This window comes from Nannospalax galili, unplaced genomic scaffold, assembly GCF_000622305.1.
Source record: "Nannospalax galili isolate Female #2095 unplaced genomic scaffold, S.galili_v1.0 scaffold59, whole genome shotgun sequence".
Classification (NCBI taxonomy): domain Eukaryota; kingdom Metazoa; phylum Chordata; class Mammalia; order Rodentia; family Spalacidae; genus Nannospalax; species Nannospalax galili.
The window spans coordinates 2,702,476-2,726,624 of record NW_008344412.1 but is presented as its reverse complement, the minus strand read 5'-3'; the positions used below and the strand labels follow the sequence as shown (position 1 = coordinate 2,726,624).

At 39.9% G+C, this 24,149-nt stretch overlaps 1 protein-coding gene and 1 non-coding gene across 2 annotated transcripts in view; both read right to left on the bottom strand.

Moving 5' to 3' along the window:
- Nucleotides 1-1,183: 1,183 nt before the first annotated feature.
- Gmps (guanine monophosphate synthase) overlaps nt 1,184-24,149 on the bottom strand; it is an 81,396-nt gene continuing 58,430 nt past the window's right edge. Inside the window, exons 13-16 of the mRNA XM_008840639.3 lie at nt 17,717-17,832; nt 9,300-9,430; nt 8,315-8,487; nt 1,184-7,039 (exon numbers count right to left, since the gene is read on the bottom strand). Of these exons, the coding sequence (XP_008838861.1) occupies nt 6,938-7,039; nt 8,315-8,487; nt 9,300-9,430; nt 17,717-17,832 (522 nt within the window). The 3' untranslated portion in view covers nt 1,184-6,937. The remainder of the gene's footprint in view (nt 7,040-8,314; nt 8,488-9,299; nt 9,431-17,716; nt 17,833-24,149) is intronic.
- Nucleotides 15,643-15,776, bottom strand: LOC115071635. The gene has a single exon (XR_003850739.1). It is a non-coding gene; the product is annotated as a small nucleolar RNA SNORA31 (small nucleolar RNA).

Sequence of the window (24,149 nt, the reverse complement as noted above, 5' to 3'; positions counted from 1 at the left end):
AACATTAAATATTTTCAAGGACCTGATCAGAAAAAGCAAAAGGAATCATTTAAAATGTTTCATATGTCTCGTAGCACATTCCTATAATTCCAGTACTTGGGAGGTGAAGGGGAGGCAGGAGGATCAGTAGTCCAAGGCTAGCCTAAGGCTACATAAGCCAGTTCCAGGATAGCCTGAGCTACATAAGACCAGCTAATAAAAGGAAGAGAAAATGGGTTAGGAGGGCAACAGAACCAGTATTTAAGGCAAAGTCATCTTATTTATTTAAAAATTTCTAAGTACTTATTACCAACTTCTAGAAACACTCCTCTGCATGATATTCTTAACTCAGCCATTAAGGACAACTACCATGTTAACTCTTGAGTCTGAAGACAGGTATAGGAGAGGGATCCAAACGGTATTATTTTAATTATTGTGAGGGGTTTTTTTTTGTTTTGGGGTTTTGTTTTGGGGGGTTTTTATTGGTATTTTTGAGACAGTCTCCCTGTAGTCCCAGCTGGCCTGGAACTTGCTTTGTAGACCAGGCTGGCCTCCAACTCACAGAGATCCACCTGCCCCTGCCTCCCAAATGCTGTGACTAAAGGCGTGCACCACTATGCCCAGCCTGTATTTAAAATTTTTCAAAACAATTTTTTATTTTATGTGTATTATACTCATGCACTCGTGGCAAGCAGTCAAGGTCAAAAGAGGATATTGTGCTGGGCATGGTGGAGCACACCTTTAATCCCAGCCCTTGGAGGCAGAGCTAGGTGGATCTCTGGGAATTCAAGACCTGCCTGGTCTACACAGTGAGTGCCAGGCCAGCTGGGACTACAAGCAGACCCAATCTCAAAAGACCAAAAAAAAGAGAATAAGGTCATGGATCCCCTGGAACCAGAGTTACAGACAGTTGTTAGCGATTGTGTGGGTACTGGCAATCAAATCTAGGTCCTCTACAAGAACCAGTGCTCTTAACCACTGAGCCAACTTTCTGGGTCCTAATTTTTCAAATTTTTAAGGAAGCTTATTGAACAAACAGTCATTTTGTGTGTGTGTGTGTGTGTGTGTGTGTGTGTGTGTAATTTTTGGTACTTTCTCAGTAATAGGGCACTATAAAAATCTAGTTGAAGTTATCTCCTCACCACTATCAAACAGAAGCTGCTTTACAGAAACAACCAGAAGATCGAATTTGCTTGCATTTAACAAATTTCTTTTATTCTACAAACACTTTTCTTAGAGTAAATAATCAATCACTGTAATGTAGACAAAGGCATCTTGGCAAAGGACTCATGTTCTCCACCGTTTTATATAGCCACATTAAGTGGGAGTTTTTAAATGGTTTTCTCTAACACTGTTAATTTAAAAGAAAAATGGGTAAATATGGCAGTTATGCATTGTCCAAAAGAATAGTAGTAATACACAGAACATTTTGAAATATTAAAGAACTTAATACAAATTAACATAATAGTGAAGTTAAATTAGAATTCCTATATTCTTAGAATCTAATCTACGTACTCTTTAATTCACAAATAACTTATAAAGTAAACAAACAAAAAAAAACCTTACCTGTAATGTCAAATAGATTCAGTTTGCTGTTGTTTGAAGGAGATTGAGTTTTGATTTATAAGATTTTAAGCTCTATAACATTTTTGCTTTGAGCTATGGTCAAACAGTTTTAAAAAAGAAAAAAAAAAAAAAAAACTTCCCAAAACACAACTGCTTTTATACACTGTCTCATATAGCAGGAGGCCAGACCAGGTCACAGACCTGAAACCAAACAGAAGAGCACTTGGCTAACAGCACTTAAATGAATTCAGCTTCTCCCAGTCTTCACTCATGCAAATATTTACTTGGTGGGTTTGATTCAGTCATAACACAGTTCCAAACAATTAAAGAACCTAGGGCTTGTGATGCAGATCAGTGTAAAATATTTGTCTGGCAAGTCAAACATCCTGGGTTTCACTCCCAGCACTAAAATACAACAAAAAAAACTTAACTCATTTGCCAAATTAGTAATCTGTCTTTTGAGAAATGGAGAAAAAGACTTGATTAAATGTAAATGAGTATGTAGGAAGCCACGTTTACGGCTATTTTAGAAGCAAACATGCGTGCATACACCTAGTACTTCTGTTCGATAAACACCAAGACATGACAAATTATGAAAGTAATCACTTCCTCTTTTATGAAGCCTACTGAAGACAAAGGGGATTTAGCCACTTCACATTAATTTAGCAAAGCAATTTTACATCAACATTACAACATAAAAGACACAGTATACCACAATTACATAATTATTTCACAAAAACTATACTACCCACTTCAATTAACAAAATATTTCTTTATAAAAAGTATGTTCAAAAGGTGGTTTACATTTCCCTCACGTAAATGTCAAGGTTTTAATGATGGTCACAGTAGATGCAAAAACAGAAATTAATTATCCTAGAAATCTGTTCTTTGAATATATGTGTTCCACTTGGATCACTCAAGGTTCAAGTAACTAACATAATGAAGAAAAAACCAGACTCCCTAAAGCCTTAGGATTTTACTATCCAAGGGCCCCGAAGGCCATTCAAAGGTGCTACAAAGTTCACAGTGAACAAAAACTTTAACAGGTAAATTACAACGGTGCTGGCTAAATTATTCTAATCTATGAAACTTGATGACCAAGGATTAATAACTAGTGTTCAAGTGGCACAGCTCCAAAAGGAGTCTTCAGTTGGTGCAGCTAAGCCTTAGTTCACGATCTAGGGGGTGGTGCATACAGCACAGGGGTAGATTTTAAGGGAAAAACAAAAGGGAGAGAAGAAAAAGGATCAATGAGAAGTCATGTGTACAGATCTCAACACAGGTAACAATTATGTCAGTGGTCCTGTTAGCAACAGGCTAGTTGTGTAACCCAGTGTAGAGTACAGGCACAATCAGAACCAAAATCTGGTCCCTGGATCTGAACTTAGTTATGAAGCCTCAGCAAGACTCTCCATAGTCTACATTCCTTACCTATGTCTGACTAGGATTTTAAGACACTAAAAGAGGCAACTTATAAATTGCTTAATAGCAAGCAATTTATTCCCACTGGAGACTTAAAACTGTAATTGCTTGGGTTCCAACCCTCCCACAATACTCTAATTTACTCAGGTATTTAGGCATTGTCTTTTTTGGTTTAATTACTCAGGTGGTACTAGGCTGAGATTCACTTACAAAAGGTTTCAGGAGCATGCATGTCTAATCGTACCATTAAATGTTCATAAACACTAGAGCTAGGCTGGGGGCATAGAACAGTGGTATCTGGATTCAATTCCCACTAGAAAAAGGAGGGGAGGGATGGAATGCCATTGCTCCTATACAGGTTCACTGTGGCAAAAAGATTCCCTGCTTCCATCCCTGCTTGGTATAGAGACTTCAGTCAGGACAAAAGAAGCACTCAAGTTGGAAGCATTTAACCAGTACTTGGTTTCCAGTTAAATCTAGATTTGGGCCAATTAAAGGAGCATTCATTCATTGAGGCAATTATGAAGGCTTGCCATATTGCATGCCTCTGAAAATTCTCAAGAGAGAAGTGGGGGAAGTTGTGCAGGGAAACAGAGTGAGGAGAGTCCGAACACAGGAGAACGTTTGTACATTTTTTTCTGCAGGGTGCTGAGGCCCCAGAACTCATGTAAGGGGACATTTTGGAAGCAGATTTCTCCCTAACTACAGAGAACTTTCAAGCTCTGCCTGGAATTGCTTTAGTGTTTCCTCTTCAATACAGAAAATCAGAAAGCCTGGATTCCAGATCCAGCTTTGCAACATAAAGCCGCACATAACTTCTATCAGGAGACTTCACTTGTCTCGAAGCTGAAGCATGTCCTGTCAGCTTTCCCAAAAACACACAGTAAAGAACTTGCCATCAGGAACATTTTAATGAGCACTTTTTATGTATGAGTTCACTTCACAGGAAATCTTGAGTGGCCAAATCTTGTTTGGGGAGCAGGGGCAGTGCTTCAATTATTAAGTTTAAAAATAGAAAATGAGTAACTCAGCTTCTCCGTTGTCTAAGAATGCAGCTAGGGACACGGTTCAGTTGGTATTTGCCTAGCATGCACAAGGCCTGGGTTCAATCCCCAGCACCACATAAACCAGGCATGGTGGTACAAGCATGCAATTCCAGCATTCGGGAGGTACAGGAGGGAAGAAGAGTTTCAAGGTCATCCTCAAATACATAGTGAGTGTGAGACTGGGCTACATGGGTCCCACCTCAAGGGGGATGAGAAGGGGGAGAATAGATAGAAAGAATATGAATGCAAGTTCAGCTTTGATGTTGGAACTTTAATTCAGTTGCCTCATTTTATAGAAGAAACAGACGTGACCTGCCCAAGTTCACATCCGTTTAATGGCAAAACTATGTGATGGGCAGTGCTATCTATTTCATCTGAATCCTCATTTTGTCTAGAGATTATAGAGTTCTGTCATTCGCTAAAACTGGTTGACAGTAGGTAAATCCAAACACAGCAAGGAAACAGATTTTTATCATGCAGCTACATGATACAGCTACCCCAAGATGAAGGGAAAAAAGTGTGATCCTGGCACCCAGACCCTGGCATCTACAAACACAATCTCAAAACTCAATGCCAAACTCCATTATTTCTAACACTACTGACATCACTGATGGGGCCACTAAGACATGACTGGGATTTGATTCTTAAAATTCCCCGGTGTGTCAATTTGGGAATAAATTACATTCTCACTAATCTGACTTCCTCTTTCTAACATTTACAAAAAAACAAAACAGACTTAACTAGGTAAAGGTATGCCTAGTAAGCAAAGAAATGGAAGTCAGGAGTTACCCAGGACATCCAGTAATGAATGTTATTAATTAGGCAGTTAGTCTAAGAAAAAGTAACCATCCTGTAAGGTTACACAATTGTAGGTGTTAGAATACACTTCATACAAGGGTTACTGGATCTAAGAAAATCTCACAGTTAATTCTGAAATTCACGGTGACCATCACCAAGTTGAACTTGCTTCCTTAACTGGAACTAGAATTGCAGTCTTAATTTTCCCCCACATTGGCTGAAATACTGTGATGATATACAGGCAGCTATATGGCACAAAGCAAAACACACTCTGGACAGGAAGATAGGAACTAAATGGGAGGAAATTAAAGTACATCGTGTGAATGCATGTTTTGGGTTATTTTTCCAGTATTAAGTATTACGTGTAAGACGTGTAACATTAGAATATTAGGAAAACACTAAATACATCTTCACAACTTGGATCATGTATACCATAAATGTCCAGAAGGCAGAGATTACAAATGAGTAACACTTCCCAACATACATAAACACCTAACCACTTTTATATACCAAGACAAACTTCAGGAAAAAAAACATTCTTAATCTGTTCTTCCTAATTCCTATGGTTTGCTTGAATGCAAAAAAACCAAACACTTTTGTTAGAACAGGAATGTTTTTCACATATTCAAACACGTACTGACAAGATGATAAGCATTTTACAGCTGTCTATTCTAGATCTGAAATAACACAACTCTCCTCTACTAAAATCTGCTACCAGATCACGATCGCACCCTCCTTCCTGAGGCCCCCCAAGGAGTACTTCCTCAGCAGGATGGAGAATGAGCATTTTGTGCTTTGTAGAAGTTAAATACTCCATTTCAGGTGTAAATGTCTGTTAAAACAAACAAGATCATCCCTTCTAAGTTCAGCAGCAGTTTCTGGCTGTCCCCATATCATGCGTCCTTTTGCTGTTCATTTAACACTGAATTCCCAACAGAAACTGATAAATAAAAATGATCTTCTAAACTGTGACAGAGAGTAAACGAGGTAAAATGGGTAAGAGAACAACCGAAATGGGTTTCAGAATTTAACTCCAATACCATCCATTCTGTCAGGCTTGTAGGAATGACAGAGACTTCCTAAGAAACTGCTGACAATGGCACTAAGTCCTGCACTGGTCCTTGAACCCTTTCCTAAAGCTGGACACCACGTGGCAAATACCTTTCATGAATCAAGGCTTCTGAGCAGTGAGAAATAAACAGGTCTACAGACCAGATCTACAATGTCACTTCAGTTTCCCAAGTGACATAAACATCTTTCCCACACCACCTGTAAGCTACAGACATGTACGATGGCTTCTGTGACCTCAGAGCTAGTCCTCTGATCAGCTAAACAAGACAGTAAAACTCTCCTCTTGACTTCACCTGCCCTATACCACGCAACACTGACAGCCTCTTCTGGGAAGAATAAAAACTGATTACACAAAAGTGTAGAAACTGGAGACACGGGAGGATAAAGCTCTGTACTTGGTGACAGTGAAAAGCATGGCATCTATGTGAAATATTATTTGAAAAGATTCCTAGAGGATTTTCAGTTTCTTCCTGACATGGCTGTGATATCATGAAACTCAAAAGCACTTCCATAATAAATCCACGGCACTTTCTATATTAAAGTAGCTTACATTATCTACCCTAGTACCCTGCCAAACAATGTCTAGAACAGCTGTCCTATAGCTTTAAGTAACATGTTTGTCTTTCTCACCCTTTAGAGAAATAAAATTACTTAAAAAAAATTCAGACTCTCCAAAAGGTACACATGATAATTAATGGGTGCGTCCAACAGCTCTTAGAAACTGGCAAGGAGACAGAAGCCTGCTCCTGTCCCCAAAGTCATCCATCGTCACAGAGTCATCAAAAGCAATGGTGAGTTCATACATGAGAACAAGCGAGGCAAAGGCAAAGGCAACAGCAATCTGTCTGCATGTAGGCAATGGTGCCTGGATTATTTACCCGTACAAACTCTTAGTCCTTTTAATTATCTCCAGCTCAGGTCTTAACCATGGATCTTTGCTGTGGAGAACGCAGATATGATGCAGCTATCACTTTTCACATCATTGCATGTCAAGAATGAGAGTGGTTCCAATGAATTTAAACTGCACACAGTATGTTAACAGAACAAGACATTTATTACTCCCACTCAGTGGTTCCTGGGGGCTTTGATGTTAAGTCATACATAATTCTAGAAATACCAGGAATCTTCTTTATCTCAGTGACCATCTTTAGCACCACCTGTTTATAGAAACAAAAATTGTGAAGATTGAGGATCCACTGCATGCCAAATGGTCCTAAAGCGTTCATGCTTACAATTTAAAATTAAAATATGATCTGTTATCCTCCACATTATAAGGGATGGCCTCCATACTTCTCTCTATAATAGGAGTGACTTAAAGTCAGTATTACACAGTGTACACAAACAAGTGCTGGACTACTTGTTGTATTTTGTATGATCCACAAATGCTCAGCAACACTTTCAGCAATGTGACATGGCTGTGGCATCCAAACATGTGACTTTTTACTTTGAAAATTATGTAGACCTAAACATACAACTGTGGCTACCAAGGTGTCACATGAAGCACTCTTGCAATAACTGCTGTCAAGGATGTCCTGATCACTTGACTGGCTAGATACTTGACAACCCTGGCTATAAGGAAAAACAGATGCTAAACATGAACAGCTATCCAGCTAAAACCTGAGCTTTAACTAGGGTACTAAAGCTTAACTAACAAAAATCTCAGTTTGATTTGCTATTATTAAAGCACACCTCTGAACACTTTGGTGGAAAGATAGAAGGATGGAAGAAAAGTAATCTAAAGATGGAACTGGCCGGGCATGGTAGCATATGCCTTTAATGAGAGCTCTGTAATACTGAGGCCAACCTGATCTACACAGGAATTCCAGGACAGCTGGGACTATAGGGAGACCACTGTCTCAAAACAAACAAAAAGATGGAACTGCAGGTTCAGTTGGTAGTGTTTGCCTAGGCATGCATGAGACCCTGGGCCTGGGTTCAATCCCCAGCATTGCATAAATTCGGTAAAGTGGCATATGCCTAAAATCTCAGTATATGGGAGGAGAAAAGAAGATCAGAAGTAGCTCAAGGTCATCCCTAGCTATACAGGAAGTTCAAGAACAGCAGACAATTCATTGGTGCCTAGCATTAACTGTCCACAAATCTCATCCTTATTAAAAAAGAAGGGAAAAAAAAAGGCTTCATTCTAGAATTTTCTCCTTATATAAGAAAACTGTTTATATAAGTAAACACAGTCAGTAATACTTTTAAGTAAAAGTCAGCAGGACTGTTACTTTCTATACAGTAATCAGATATCTACAAGTTTTATTAAATTTAAGGCCTTTTTCTGCTCACTGCATTAAACAGTAAAGTGGAGAATCTATCTTATGAACAAAGAACCAATCCTAAAAACAACAATTTTGTCACAGCCTATTTCAAAGACTATGTAATGCACAAGGCTCTGACAATGTATATTAGAAAAGCACATAAATTACCTCCACAGGAATCTCGTTGCCAGGGGTAGCAGGTATGCCAGTCATGAAGTCACTAGTAATAAAGGTTCGAATAACCACGGACCTCTGGCATGAAGGTTGCTTCTGAAGTGGATCTCGATCAAAATGTAATGGAGTCAAAATCACTGGCATCTGGCTGATTTTCCCAGCATACCCTACAGAAAGAAACGTCAAGGCAATCAGAAAATTACTCAAACCTAATTCAGGCTAGGACACTCATCATACACTAAAGTCAAATACTTCCACAGACCGGAAATAGAATTTCATCTGGTATAGAGTACACATATGTACTCTCGGGAGGCTATGAGAAGGGGAGAGCTCCAATTTGAGGGTAACCTGAACAACACACTGAGATCCCATTACAAAACACACTTAAGAAAAGGCGTCTGATCACCACAGTGGGGTACAGCAATGAGTAATACAGAGAAAGAGTTCGTTTTTACTTCTGAGTCATGCTGTATTCTATGTTGCAAACACTGCCATGGTGAGCACTGACCACTACCACTCTTCACAGGTCAGTTCCTACAAGTCTCTGGTCAAACTTTCAACTGCTCTCTGCGAAGCCAAGCTTTATGTGTGTGTCTGATTAATAACACCTTATTTAACATTTATGTAGATGCATCAACATTAAACAGCACCACAACATATGTCTCAGAGTTATGCTTTTGGGAGATTTTTAAATCAGAAAAAAAAAAAAGTCCTGAAAAAGTTTGGCAGCAGGTAGACTGTGGTTGGCTGAAGCTGGTCTGAGCATGAACAGGGCTATGCATATATTTTTGCTAATCTAGGTGTCTGCAAATGCTACAAAGGTAAATAAATTGTGATTAGAAGGCAACATAATGGAACCCTTCATAATAAAAAAAAAACAAAAGCATCTAAAAAGTAACTAACATCCTATTGTAGAAATCAAGATCAAACTTCCAAAGTTTAGTCAAGAGTGCACAGTGAAAGAGAATGAGCCACTTACCGGACTCGCTGAGAATGTTGTGGGCCTCAAAGTCAGCTTGGCGTAAAGCACTGAGCACCCCTGTTGTCAAGAACGTGGGTGTAACATCTGTAGGAGGTTCTTTAACTGGCGGGCCAAAGATATAGACAACCCTGGGTGGAAAGAGGCAATTTTCAGAGAAACACAAAGGCTAACATCGTTTCCATTTATTTTCAGACTGCTCTCCTCACTTCAACCCTTAAACAGGTAGGACAGAACATGAGATTAAAAAGACCTGTGCTTTATTTATCTACTTCTTTCAAGGAGTGTTCTTGGAACACTAGTGTCTCTGAATGTACAAAGTTCTATGTGATCATTTGAACCTTGTTGCCACATACACCAAGCTATGATGTCTCCAAACATTCATGTCAACCCATGTCTGCAGCTAGAAACTGGGTCTTTGCAGATATATTCATGTTAAGATGAAGGCATACTGGATTGGGGAAAGTCTACAGCCAGCGCCCACTGTCCTTGCAAGAAGAGGGAATTTTGAAAACACACAGGGCAAAGACAGCCATGTGAACATAGAGAAAGAAACTGGAATTAGGCTGTAACAAATCCAAGGACTACCAGGAAGTACCAGTCACTTAGACAAGGGGGGGGGGGGGTTCCTCCTCTAGGGTCTTTGGGGATTATGACCCATCAATACTTGATTTTAGACTTCTGGCCTCACCAGTTACAAGAATATAAATTTCTGATGGTTTAAGTCTTCCCATTTCTAGTAATTTGTCACAGTTAGCCCTAGAAAATTAAACACATAAAGTTCAAAAGTTTTTCCTTTATGGTAAGACTTCAAAACTGTAACAAGGTAGTATATACTACAAATCTGAAGACAAGCTAAAATGAATTTCCCAAACCTAATCAGTCATTCAATTTTTTTCTTTATAAGGAACAGTGATGCTACAAAGATTCTCATTTCCATTTATTAAAAGTTACTAAAGATCGGTATAGCAGCTCTGATCTCAGCAGAATGCCAGGGAGTGCTGATTTCTGGCCTCTCTCTGGCCTCCCTCTGGCAGAGGGCCTGAGAATACAGGGGATTGCCTAAGAGCCCCCAGATCCCACCTCCACATGGGGGTCCTTTTAGTAAGATGATGCTACATAGCAGTCCCTTCTGCATGAAATAACTATCATCATCATGACTTCAGCTGAACCTGATCACTAAACATCCTTACAATTGGGCATGATGACCATTTTGCTCATTCATTAAAGGAGGGCCCTCACCAGATGATCCATGCACTCTTCCCAGCCAACTGTATGTATCACACATAGCCTCCTGGATTTGGGGAGGGCTAAAGTACACAATCTGGAGAAGGCTAGGAAGAGAAAGTATGACCCATGCTGGTAAAAGCTTTCCAGTGTGCACATTCATAAACCTCAGCACCCCCTCAGTTATCTGGTAAGTAAGCTCAGTAAATTAATTGGTTCCCCAGTAAAACTTGAATCAAACATTGGCTTGACACTAGAACCTTAAAAGGGAATAAGCATTGCTTAGTATGCCCAGGAAAAAAAGTCTCACAACAGCTGGAAAATTTATTTGTTAATGCTATTATGTCTCATAATTATTTTTTTAAAAAGAGAAAATGAGAATGTAAAAGGTGTTAAAAGGATATGGGGATGGAGGTATTTTCTAAAACAGAAAAAATGCGAAAGCAATGACGGTTTGTGTAGGTTTGTTATGCTATATAAAGGATGAGACAAAAATAATATACACATAATCTTAAAATGTCTATGGTCAGTATAGTCAACTAGTTTAAAGAACAAAGTATATATCTAGTCAAGGTTTATCTGAGAGTATGGGGGTTTTATGCAAGCCATATCTACATAGCACATGATAATTGAAAGTACCAGACTGGTGGAACTAACCTTATTGGATGTTTAACAGCCATACTTTGAGGCCTATATTAATGTGATCAGAGGGACTTAAAGGACAGTTTTTGTCCCTTGCCCTCCAAGGTTGATTAAGTTCCAGGGGATTATGGAACATCTCTCAAAATGTCCTCCAACCTGTCCTCTTGTTCAGGGAGAACATGGAGACCTCATGAAATAGACTTGAACCAGTGTCCAGTCTACAAAGAGAAGGGTCAACACAGAGGAAACACCTCATTCATGCTTCCAAGTGAAGCCAGACATGGTCGAGCAGGACCTTTGACTTCTCTTCACATAGATGGAACTGGTAAAAGAAAGGAGCCAGGGACTCCTCCCAAGCCCATGTGACCCCTAAGGAACAGATCCTCAAATGACCTTAAGTGTGAAAATAAATGGATTTATTTGCGCCAACTGTATGGTCTTAAACACCCAAAAGGAAAGTATAACTAAAGAGTAAAGTCATCAGTATATTTCTTTAAGAGTTCAAGGGATTACACTTCCCAGACATTAGGCTTAAGTCTACATATAAAGTTATTTAAACAATTATTTCTCATTGATGAATTTGTTCCTAACCAGAAAGTGCTGCTCAGATGTAAGGCTTCAAATCTTGGTCTCCAATATTGTAGTGCCCACCTGTAGCTAAGGGAGACAACCAGCTATTGTTCTAAAATGATGGATAAATTTTTCTCCCCCTATCTAGAAGCCTTTGAGAGGGAACTGACACTGATTCTAACCACGCCAACAGCTATCAAAATGCCTGAAAGCAAATCCTGAATCCATCACTCTCGAGTCCCAGCCTTAGTAGACAAAAGAAAAATGAGGAGGAATCCAACAGAGGGATGCTTTTGGAAGCCCTTGTCAAGAAATTGCAATGGACTCTCATATGAACATTTGGAAATTGCCCTGTTGTGACTTTTTTCTAGCTCCCTGCCTAGAAGTTGGAATGCTAATTTAGCTTGCCTTTACTTCTCCTTCACATCTCCTACTCACGATTCAAGGATTTTCTTTTCTATATTTTATTTATTATTTTTATTTTATGTGTACGAGTGTATTGCCTGCATGCATATGAGTGCATCCATGTCGTGCAATGCCACGGAGGTCAGAATAGGGCTTTGGATTCCCCTGGAACTGGAGTTAAGGATAGTTTGTAGCCCGCCATGTGGGTACAAACTGGGAATCGAACCCTGGTCCTCTGCAAGAGCAGTCAGTGCTCTTAACTGCTGAGCCATCTCTCCAGCCCCCAATTTGGGGGTCTTTTTAGATAGACTCACTGAAGGGGTACTCCAACTGCCTCACCCTGCGTCCCTGTCCAGCATGGAAGAAGCCAGAGCGGTCTACATCCCGATTCCCTACTGGCAATTGGGTAACCTCTTCAGAGGATAGTGTGATAAGAATAGGAGGTAGGAATTGGGCCTCTTAGCAACTTACTCTGTTCCAAAGGCCAAAAATGTCAAAAATATTTGGGAGCTTTTATCCTTAAAAGATTTTAGGGTTTTCTCTTCAGAAGGGGGATTTTAAGAGCAGCCAGAAGCCACATTAAAAAAAAAATAAAGAAAGAAGAATAAAGAATATATGAAGTTATCCAAAAAAAAAAAAAAAATGATGGGGAGATATGGGAGGAGTTGGAGAGGAAGGAGTGGGCATGGATTTGATCAAAATACCTTGTATGTATGTATGAAATTCCCAATAAATTATTTATTTAAATGAAAAAAAGTTACCAAAATTTTCAAGGACTATTACCCTACATTGACCTTACAAAAGGAATGGCCCACTGAAGCTTTAAGCAGTTGTATGCTTAAAAGACAAAGATGCTCCAGTGGATGGCCCACCCCCATGCACATCTGGGCAGCACTAATTGAAGTTAGTGAGCTATTGGCCCCCAAAAATATTTAGAGGAGGAGGAAAGAGGGAGGGAAGGGAAGGGAAGGGGGAGAAGCTGTGAAGAGGACATGATGGAGGTAGTACAGGGGGATAGGGGTAGGTATGATCATACTTCATTGTTTGCATATACGCAATTCAAGAATAAAGAAAAATTTAAGAAATAAAAAATTTAAATACAAAAACATGAAGATACACTGCAAAGGTTGACAAGAGTCTGGGAACATGAGCTGAAGAACTTAGGACCAGGTAATTTTAATAACTCAAGGTAGCTGGGCATGGTGGCGCATGCCTTTAATTCCAGCACTGGGGAGGCAGAGGCAGAAGCAGAGGCAGAGGCAGGCAGATCTCTGAGTTCCTGTCCAGCTGGGACTACAGGGAGACTCTTGTCTCAAAAAAAAAAACCAAAACCAAAACCACAAATAACTCAAGGTACACTTATCACCAGTTTGGAAAGAACTATTTTACCAGCCTGTCTTTAGCAAGTAAAACCAATCCCCCTAGTGATAAGCATAGCAAAATTTCAGGTCTTTGCTTAGTATGTGCATAGAGTAAAAAGCAGCATTAAATTAAAACCTTCACTAGCAACTATTAACTAACTCCTGAGTATAAAGTAGAAGCAGGAAGGATTGAGTCCTGGAAAAGCAAGCCATTCTTCTCATAAACAAAATAGTTTCTAGAGCTCAACAGGAGAAAGTGGTTAGTTCAGAATTACACAGACCCACTCTTTTCACCTTCTAAATTCACACAGGAGTAATCACTATAGTCATTCATACTGTATAGAACAGTAAAAATCACAACAGTCCCTCCTTATACAGATTCTAGAGCAGAAAAAAAAAAGAAAAAATAAAAAAGGAAAGAGAGAAAAATAGGGCTATGGATGTAGCTCAGTTAGTATAGTGCTTGCCTATCATAAAGCCCCATGTTCAACCCTGAGAATGCACAAAACTGGGTAGGGTGGCACATGCCTATAATCCCAGCACCTGAGAGGTATAGGCAAAAGGATCTGGAGACCAAGGCTAGCCTAGGTTGCACATTAAGTTACAGGCTATCTTGGGTACATGAGACACTGAGACGGTCTTATATAAATAAATATTTTAAAATAGTAATAGGCCGGGCGTGGTTGCGCACACCTTTAATCCCAGCACTTGGGAGACAGAGGCAGGTGGATCTCTGTGAGTTCAAGGCCAGCCTGGTCCACATAATGAGTTCCAGGATAAATAGGGCTACAGGGAAATCCTGTCTCAAAAAGACCCAAAAAAAAGGAATAAATATCTTTTAAAAAATCTTGGAAAAGAATCTAAAGTCCACCAACATTCTTTTAAAGATTTGCTAGGCTTGTATTTAAAAGCTAGGGTTTTTTTAAATTTGTTAGGAATTTATCTGAGGAGGAAAAGATGAAAGAAAGAAAAGCAAGGAAAGAAACGGAGAAAAACCAGCACAGAAAGGATGAAGTGTCCGTGTGAGCTGAGAGTCCCTTGGGAAAGGGACTCTAAGAATAAACTCTAAAGACACTAGAAAATATAGTGTTTAGAGGTGCTAGCCTTCTTCAGGTGTGTGATAAACTATTATTCTAACCAAGATAACTAACTATAGAGAACTCATTTTTACACTGCTAGTCATTTTTTTCCAGTATTATTTTTCCAACGTGCTTCTTTGGCAAATGGAGGACAGAAAAAATTAAATTAAAAAAATTATTTGTGGCCTTTAGTTCATCTTAGCATGGCTGAGAGTAGCATTTTCCTATCAAATTAAAAACCTTGCTTTCCCCTCTCTCCTTATGGCTAACTAACACTGGGTTAACACTAATGGGTGCAATTCACATTTCTGTAGCAAATTTAAGTAGAACGAAGTCTTGAGTAATTATTATAGGCTGTTAACTGAATACTACTCATGAGAAAACTAGAAGTTTTTTCATATAACTATGAAATAATGTTTAGTTAGCAATTCTGTAACAAAACAAGTGAGATTTTCTCTTTTGTGGTGAGATAAAGTATTCTTTATTTGATATTCTACATAATCCACACTAAAATGTCTTTCAGTGAGTAAAAGGAAGACCTTTTCAACACTGAGAATTCTAATTAAATTGGCATAATCAGGAAAGTATAGACACTTGCTTCCTTGCTGCTAACCACTGCCTGTAACAGGGTAATACGTGCAAATTAAAATACCAGTGAGACTTTCCCTAGTGTTTTTTTTTAATTATTTTTATATAACCACTTACATAAATCCAAGTACAAAATCAGCCTTCAGTAGGTTTTGAGGTACCATTCTCCTTCTTTGTGAAAAGTTGAACATTACTAATTAAGTCATCTGCTCCCCTACTGTGGCTGGCCTGGAACTCACAGAGACCTGCCTGCTTCTCCCAACCATGTGCTGGGATAAAAAGCATGCACCACCATGCCTGGCTCAATCTTACCTTTGGAAAGGCAAAGCAGAGATAATATTTACAGAAGTGGAAAAAGATCATATTCACTTTAACTACGAGTCCATTTTAATTTAAGGCAGGGCTGTCCAACTAAAATTTTATTAGCATTCATCTGAATTCTGGTGTATGAATTAAATTGTTTTTTTTTTTTTCTGTGTTCCTCTATTCAATCTTCGCTGCCACAATCATACAGACAGAAAGCACAAGGAAACTTTCTTCTTGCATCTGTAATGGAAATCTTAGAAGCAGACAGTAACTGTCTTGGGTCTGTCAAATACATGCACATAAATTAAGGTAAATATTAAAGGCCATGAGACATTTGTTCTGTAATAAATAGGCAGTGGCTATTACTCACTAGTAGCCTTTTTAAGATAAGCTGTTAGGTCTGCCATTTCTCCCTCCTCAATCTCTTCTTTAGACAGGGTCTCCCTGTACCCCTGCTCGCCTGGAACTTGCTATACAGACCAGCCTGGCCTGTATCTGAGAGATCTGCTTGCCTCTGTCTCCTAAGTGCTGTGATTAAAGCGTGCACGACCACACCTCACCTCATTAATAATTTCTGTTCCAGGGATGCACTGTTGGTAGTCTCCAGATCTTTCTCAGTGCCTCCTCTCCAGGAGATTCCTGTGTTCTTGTTGCCATCTGTGTAAAGAATCCAACTGCCTGGTCTATCTCCCAACAAAACAGACCGCAGAGATTTGGTACAGCTCTCTACTCCAAGGACATGCTGGTGGTTTCTATTTATTTTTGGTCTTTTTGAGACAGAGTCTCCCTTTAGCCCCAACTCACTATGTAGACCAGGCTGGCCTTGAACTCACGGAGACCCACCTGCCTCTGCCTCACAAGTGCTGGGATTAAAGGTGTGCACTACCACACCCAGCATGGGTTTTCTTTTTAATTTTTATTTTAACATTTACTTATTTGTGTATGTGTGTATTTTTATCTTAACATTTACTTATTTGTGTATGTGTGTAATGTCTATGTGCTTGAGTATAAATGCACCAGAGTATAAATTTCCTGAGGCAGTTCTCTCCTTCTACCATGTGGGACCTGTAGATAGAGCTCAGGATGTTAGGCTTAGTGGGCAAGCACGTATAACTACTGAGCCATCTAGGTGGTCCAGAAATTGTTCTTTAAAAGAAATAAATGACTCTGGACAGAGTCAATGGAGCTGGAACTGACCTGGAAGCCACCTCCCCTGAAGGATAGCTCTCAGAGCTACATCAATCAATGGTCCAACTCTGGCTTCAAGGCCTAAAAATCATATCAACGACCAGCACAGCAAATGACATTGGTGCAGTAGTGGCATTTTATCTCGGATGTAATTAACAGTTACCTAATTGGAAGCCCACTCAATGGGAAGAAACTCATGTCTGGTACTGTAAACCTAGCCATACACACAGCTGGAAAAGTCACGGATCTCAGAGAAAACCCAAGGCTCTCATGACCCTAGAGAAATATAATTTCTTACTATGTGCAAAATATGGATCCTTAAATTTACAGACAAGTGTCCCGGTCACTACCACCCCTCACAGGAGCTTCATTTTCAACAGAGATTATTACAGAGTTACACCACTGGTCACACAGAGATTCTGTGTGAATTGCCCAAGCCTAAGAGCCACATCCAGGATGCAACCTCTACACCTAAGACTCACAGAACATAGAACAAGGGATGAAGAGAACACTAATGCATCTTACAGTTCTCATCGAAGCACCCTCAAGCAACAGAGGGCCAGGAACACAAAAGGCCACAAAGGGCCAAAATGCAGAGAATAAGAGTTGGGAGAGTGTGGGTCCTTGGACTGGTCTCCTATATTGAGGTCCACCACCCAGAGCTCAGGGACCACTGCAGAAGAGGGGCAGAGCTCTGGTGAGGGGGCTATGGGAGGGTGTCAAAGGAGCAGGGGGAACAGGGTATAAAGATGGTTTATGTATGAAATACACAAAAATTCAAAAATATAAAATAAAAAAAGAAATAAATAAGATAATCATTCCCTGATAAAGCAACAAAACACAGGATAGTAGAGGCATTTTCCTAACCATAACCAAAGCGTGTAATTACAAACAAACCTAACTAAAAAACCATTCTCTTATCTGCTGTCTCTTACATATTTGGACACTTAAGCCTTTTAGCCTTTCATTAACAGAAGATCTTAAAAAGCAGATCCTCTCTCATTACACTTCATCCACACATCCCCACTCCCTTCCTCTTCCAGAAATGTACCTGTTAATATTATGACACATTCGAGGAATAAGCCTGGCAAGGAAAATAAGAGATTCCCAGTCGGGTTCATCTTTACTGGAGATTCCACATACATAACTGTAGGAACGACAATCACCCTGAAAAAAGAAATGTTATGAATAATTTTTAATAGTTAAGTCAAAAGACTGGTCATAAAATTTTATGCAGTGACACTATTAATAGTCTCTTTGTTTTTTTTTAAATATTTTATTATTTTATGTATATATGAGTGTATTGCCTGCATAAGTGTAGGTGTACCCATGTTGTACAATGCCCGAGAAGGTCAGAAGAGGGGAGCTGGATCCCCTGGAACTGGAGTTATGGAAGGCTGTTAGCTGCCAGTGAGTGCTGGGACTCAAACCCAGGTCTTCAGCAAGAACAGTCAGTGCTCTTAACTGCTGAGTCATCTCTCCAGCCCCCGTACTTTTCCAGTGATAAGTGATCCCAAATTAATGTCTCAGATTAAGTCACACCTCAATCAGCGCAGACAGGAAAAAAGTATCAAAGAAGTCTCAAGAATTTATGTGAAACACACCAGAGGTCCACTTGGATTTCATTCCAAACCCCTGCCCAGCTTTGGCTCACCAGCACACTTAATTTGACAGGCAAGATCCACAACTACATTTATTAGGTGGGTAAATAATTATTTTGTTTAAAAATAAACTTAAAATACTGAATGGAAATAACCTAAGCATTCGCTAACTGATGAACAAAAGATAAAGAAAATGTGGCAATCAATCACTATTCAGCCATTTTAAAAAATGAAATCCTTTCAGCTGGGCGTGGTGGCACATGCCTGTACTCCCAGCACTTGGGAGGCAGAGGCAGGCAGATTGTGAGTTCAAGGCCATCCTGGTCTACATAGTGAGTTCCAGGACAGCTGGGGCTACAGGGAGACCCTGAAAAAAAAAAAAAAAAAAAAAAAAAAAAAAAAAAAAAAGAAATCCTTTCAAGCCAGGGGTGGTGATGCACTTCTTTAATTCCAGGCCAGCTAGGAATTAAAGGCTATAGCGACACCCTACCTTGAGAAAACAAAAAAACCCACCACCACCACAAGAAATCCTTTCACCTGTAACAATATGGGTAGAAAAAGATCTTTATATTAAGTGAAATGAGACAGATACAAAAGACAAGTGCTACATAGACAATAACACTCACAAGTAAAATCTCAAAAGGTTGATCTTCTAGAAATTCTGAGTACAACAGTAGCTATCAAAGGCTGGAGAGCATTAGGTTATGGAAGGTGGGGGTGGGGAGGTACAGGGGATGGAAAGGTTGATAAGGGTACAAAGTAACAGTTAAATGAGTTTGGATATTTTATTGCACTTGGGTATGTAGCTAGCAATAATATGCTCTATACTTCAAAACAGGGTTTTGAAGGGTTTGAAGAGCAGAAATAGTAACTGAAGAAGCTGGTGGGTACGGTGGCACAAAGAATCCTCCACCTGTAAATCTTCCAACAAACTCCAGGGCTGCAGCTGTTATTCCCATTCCCAAGGACTTGGGAGACAATCCCATTTAGAACATGGGCCATCTGTGACTTACAAGTAATCTGGGGAATCTAGGAATGGTAGGCTTTATCAGTCTAGTCCACAGACTGAGAACGATTAGGCCAGCAGAGGGCTCCAGTACACAATGAAAGGAAACTCCTAAGGGGAAGCAGTTCTGGCCAACTGCACCCTTATCCAACATACCTGCATGAAAAACAGGACACAACAATGTTCCACCTCACTGTATATAACTGCACTTCCAAGATTCCAGCACTCAGGAAAAAAAGCTATGCTAATACCCCATCTTTTAAAAAGTTTTCCCTTTTGTAAAGATTTATTTTTATTTTTGTGTAAGTGTATGTGCCATATGAATGCAGGTGCCTGAGGTCAGAAGAGGGTGTTCAATGCCCTACAGCTGGAGTTACAGATGACTTGACATCGTGTGCTGGGATCTGAACTCAAGTCTTCTGGAAGAGCAGTCAGTCCTCTTCAGTTTTCTCCCACCTCCCCTCTATGGTATTTTCCATTTTCTTTTTAGTAAATTTCGAGTTAATCTTTTTTTCAGGGGCCGGGGGGCGGGGGTGATACAGGGTCTCCCTATAGCCCCAGCTGGCCTGGAACTTGCTATGTAGACCAGGCTGGCCTCAATCTCACAGAGATCTGCTAGTCTCTGCTTCCAGAGTGCTGGTATTAAAGGTATATATATGCCTTCATCTCCCTGGGATTTAAAGGTAGGCTTTTTTGTTTTTGTATGTTTGATGTATGTTTGTATTTTTATTTCTCTTCTATTTTTTAATATATAGAATGCATCAACAATGACCATAAAACAAAAAAAAAATGTCAAAACTGGAGTGTGCTATGAAGTTATATATGGTTATAATTTTTTTCCTCATTTTTAAGAAATCTGCTTTTGGGTATTATTTTTTGTTATACCTTATTTGTTTTTATATGCGTTTGAGTATTTTACCTGCATGTAAGTACATCACCTGTGTGCAATGCCCACAGAGGACAGGAGAGGGGTCACCTGGAACTGGAGTTACAGACGGCTGCTAGCCTCCATGCGGGTGCTGGGAACTGAATCCGGGTCCTCTGCAAGAGTTGCCAGCGCTCTTAACCTCTGAGCCATCTCTCCAGCCCCCGTACATTATTTTTGTAATAATCTCTTGCTCTTTTCTCTTCTTCACAACATTCCTCTCTACTCCTTTCTCCTTTCTTTAACTTTGCTTCTGTTTTCCCCCCATTCTGTCTCCTTCCTTTATATCACTCATTTGTATCAGTCATTTGTTATTTCCACATTTACCCCAAACGATTTTTAACTTCAAAGCACACTCCACCATCGGTTTTGGCATTTCTTTCTGTTTTATAGTCATTTTTGATGTATTATGGGTTTTAATCAATTTTCAATGTATTTCTATACATTGTATTGTTTGACATTTGCTCTTAATGTGGTTTGTTTTCTCCTCTTAGTGGTACTGAGGACCGAAATCCTCAAGTGTAGGCTGCTCAGCCAAGCATGGTGGAACATGCCTGTAATCCCAGCATCTGGAAAATGGAGGCAAGAGGACGGCAAGTTCAAGGACAGCCTCTGTTATAGGGGTCTGAGGCCTAAACTACACAAGACCCAATCACAGCAACAAGCTAGGCGGTTTAATAAAAAGATCCCCGAATAAAACTGGAAGAGTCATCCAAACCATGCATGTGAACACAGCAAGGAACAACTGTGAAGATGATCACAAGTCCTCCAAAGGCCCTCACTGCTCACCTACTGAGCGCAGAGAGAATGAAACAGCAAAATGCAGGCAGAGGTTTCAAAAGTGAACTAATAACCATCAGTGGACTACAAAGAAGATGCCAACAGGCAGACACAATTCCATCTAGGACCTGAAGAAAAAGACAGTAATGTAGAGAAAAAAGCCAGCAAAATGGATGAAGAAAGGCAGCAATATGGATGGAGAAGTCCACAGTAAAAAGGGAAATATTCAGCAGGGAGACGGAGATCTGAGGGAGAAAAAAGAAAGAAATTATGTAAATGACAAACTATGAATCAAACAAAATGCCCAGTGGAAATGATCACTAGCAGATGCAGCACACAGAACAGCCGGGATAGAGGAAAGGCTGAGACACTGCATTCGTCACTAGAAATACAAAGTAAAGAGCACTACACCATCCAGGAAATGATGAGACAAAGAGACCAAACCTAAGAACACAAACACGACTTGAGGCCAAATCACACACTGACCTCAAACAGACAGAGAAAGGCTTTTGACCAAGTTCCCCATCCATTCATGAAAAAGGCTCTGAAGAGACTAGTAACAGAACAGACCTCAACAAAATAAAGCATATACATAATACAACGAAGCTCTACGACAATAAAGGGAATACAATGGGAAAAGAAGTCGTGCCATCGCTACCTGCAGTGACATGACCCTTACAGCAGACACTGAAGACTACTAGAAACTGTTAGATCTAATACCTTTAAGTAGACTGACAGAATTTAAAACAAACAAACAAAAAAATCAATATGTGAAGATCAGGGGCTTTCCTACATAGCAATAAAGAACCTGCTAAAATCAGGAAAATGTCCTGTGCTGGAGAGCTTTAGTGTCAACTTGACACACCTGGGTTGAGGGAGCCTCAGTTGGGGAACTGCCTCTCTTGGACTGGCCTGTGGCCATGTCTGAAGGGCATCTTCTTGATGAGTGATGTGGGAGGGCCCAGCCCACTGTGGGTGGTGCCATCCATGGGCAGGTGGGCCTGTGTTGCATAAGAAAGCAGGCTGAGCAGGGGTCAGGGGAGCAAGCCTGTAAGCAGCATTCCTCCATGGCCTGTGTTCCAGCTCCTGCCTCCAGGTTCCTGCCCCGAATTCCTACCTTGGGCTCCCTGATGAACTACGACCTGGGAGATGTAAGATAAACCCTTTCCTCCCCAAGTTGGTATTGGTCAGAGTGTTTTGTCACAGAAATGAAGAACAAACTAGGACATGTCCCATTCATAATAACGTCAGAATAGAATAAAATACCTATAAATGAAACCAATCAATGAGATAAAAGACTTCTACAATGAAATTGAGACACTGAAGAAAGAAAATGATGACACCAGGAGATGGAAAGGTCACCCATGTGCTTGCAGTGGCAGAATTAAGTGTTGTGAAAGTGGATATAGGTACAGGCAAGGACTTTCCGAAAAGGACTTCAATATCATGAGAAGCAATCTCCCCAAATTGACAATTGGGATTACATTAGATTTAAAGTATCTATTCACATCTTTGGTGACTGCCTAAGAGGGTCTGACTCTTACTGGCTCTGCCTCTGTGGGATGGACTTCCCAAATCAAGCCGTGCAGGTGCCTGTGCCCATCTCCCTGCTTTGAGGAAGAAGGGGCGGAAAGACTGTAAGACCCAGGGAAGGAGGCATGACCATATGGAGTCTTACAGGCTCTGGGATCTTGCTCATATGAATCTACAGCAATGGTGTAACCATGAACAAGACCCATGCAAACTCAAGCAGACAAAACCTCTGCATAGAACTGGGGAAATGGGCAGCAGGCCCCAATTTTAGCCAAAGAACTACTGGTAGCTGATTACTGCTGGGTGAGGGAGAGCTGATCTCTTTAAGGAGTGACTCTAGATAGGCTGACTAGACCCCAGTGGATGAACCTGCACTAAGGGACATGTGAGTACACTAACAGGCCTTAATATAAATGACAGAATGCATGAAATTGGGGGGGGGGGCAGGGGGAGAAAGATCATGGGACGGTGTGGATGGGGGAGGGGCATAACAATGATTAAGATGTTTTGTATGAAATACATAAAAACGCAATAAAAATATTCTGTATACTATAGGAGTATTATCAGCAGAGTGAAAAAACAGCTTACAGAATGGGGGGAAAATTGCCAACTATATATGAAACAAGATGATAGCTAGAATGTATGGAATGAAGAACTTTTAAAATTAAATACACCCCTCACACAAATCAGCATCTCAATAAACAGTTTTCAAAGAACTACAATTGTCAATAAATATTTGAAAAGGTATCCAACATCCTTAGCCACTGGGAAAATGCCAATTAAAAGCTACATTAAGATTCTAACTCCCTGCAGATCAAAATGACTACCATCAAGCAAGCAAGCAAGAAATGCTGACAAGGACCAGAGGCATCCTATGTGTACTCTGACAGGAATGTAGACTAGTTGCAGCCACTATAGAAATCTAAAATGAAAAGCAGAACTCAGCTACACCAGCTACACCACCCAGCTACACTCTTAGGCATGCATCTGAAGGACTAAGTTAGCATACCACAGAGATACGTGTAACTTCTGTGACCATGGCACTATTCACAAGATATATGGCGAGAGCACAGGCAGACAAAAACAAATTAGAAGACATTTATGTATGAATGCCATAACAAAACTTTTATTTCTTATGCCAGCTAATAAAAATTAAGCATTTTTAAAAACAGAAAGCCAGATAAGCACCTAATAATAAATACAATATTGGGTACTGAGAATATGAGAATTTAAATTACTTGAATCCTAATTTAATATTTTAAAGGTATAAAAAGCATAAAGTAAAAAATGTATACATGCTTTTAATCTGGGAAATGATCCTATACAAGTATGTGGCTAAATGCCGAAATGCCTACAATAATGAAAAATAAATATTACAAATAATAATTATGTGAACGTGTTTGTGCATGGTTATGTATGTGCACAAGTGCAGGTGCCTGTGGAGGCCAAAAGAGGTTGTTAGTGCCCCTGACACTGGAGTTCCAGGTAGTTTTGAGTTTCTCTTTTTGAAAAAATATTTTATTATTTATTATTTTTTCTTTAATGTGCATGAGTGTATTATCTGCATGTGTGTAAGTGTACCCATGTCATGCAATGCCCATGGAGGACAGAAGAGGCTGTTGGATCCCTTGGACCTAGA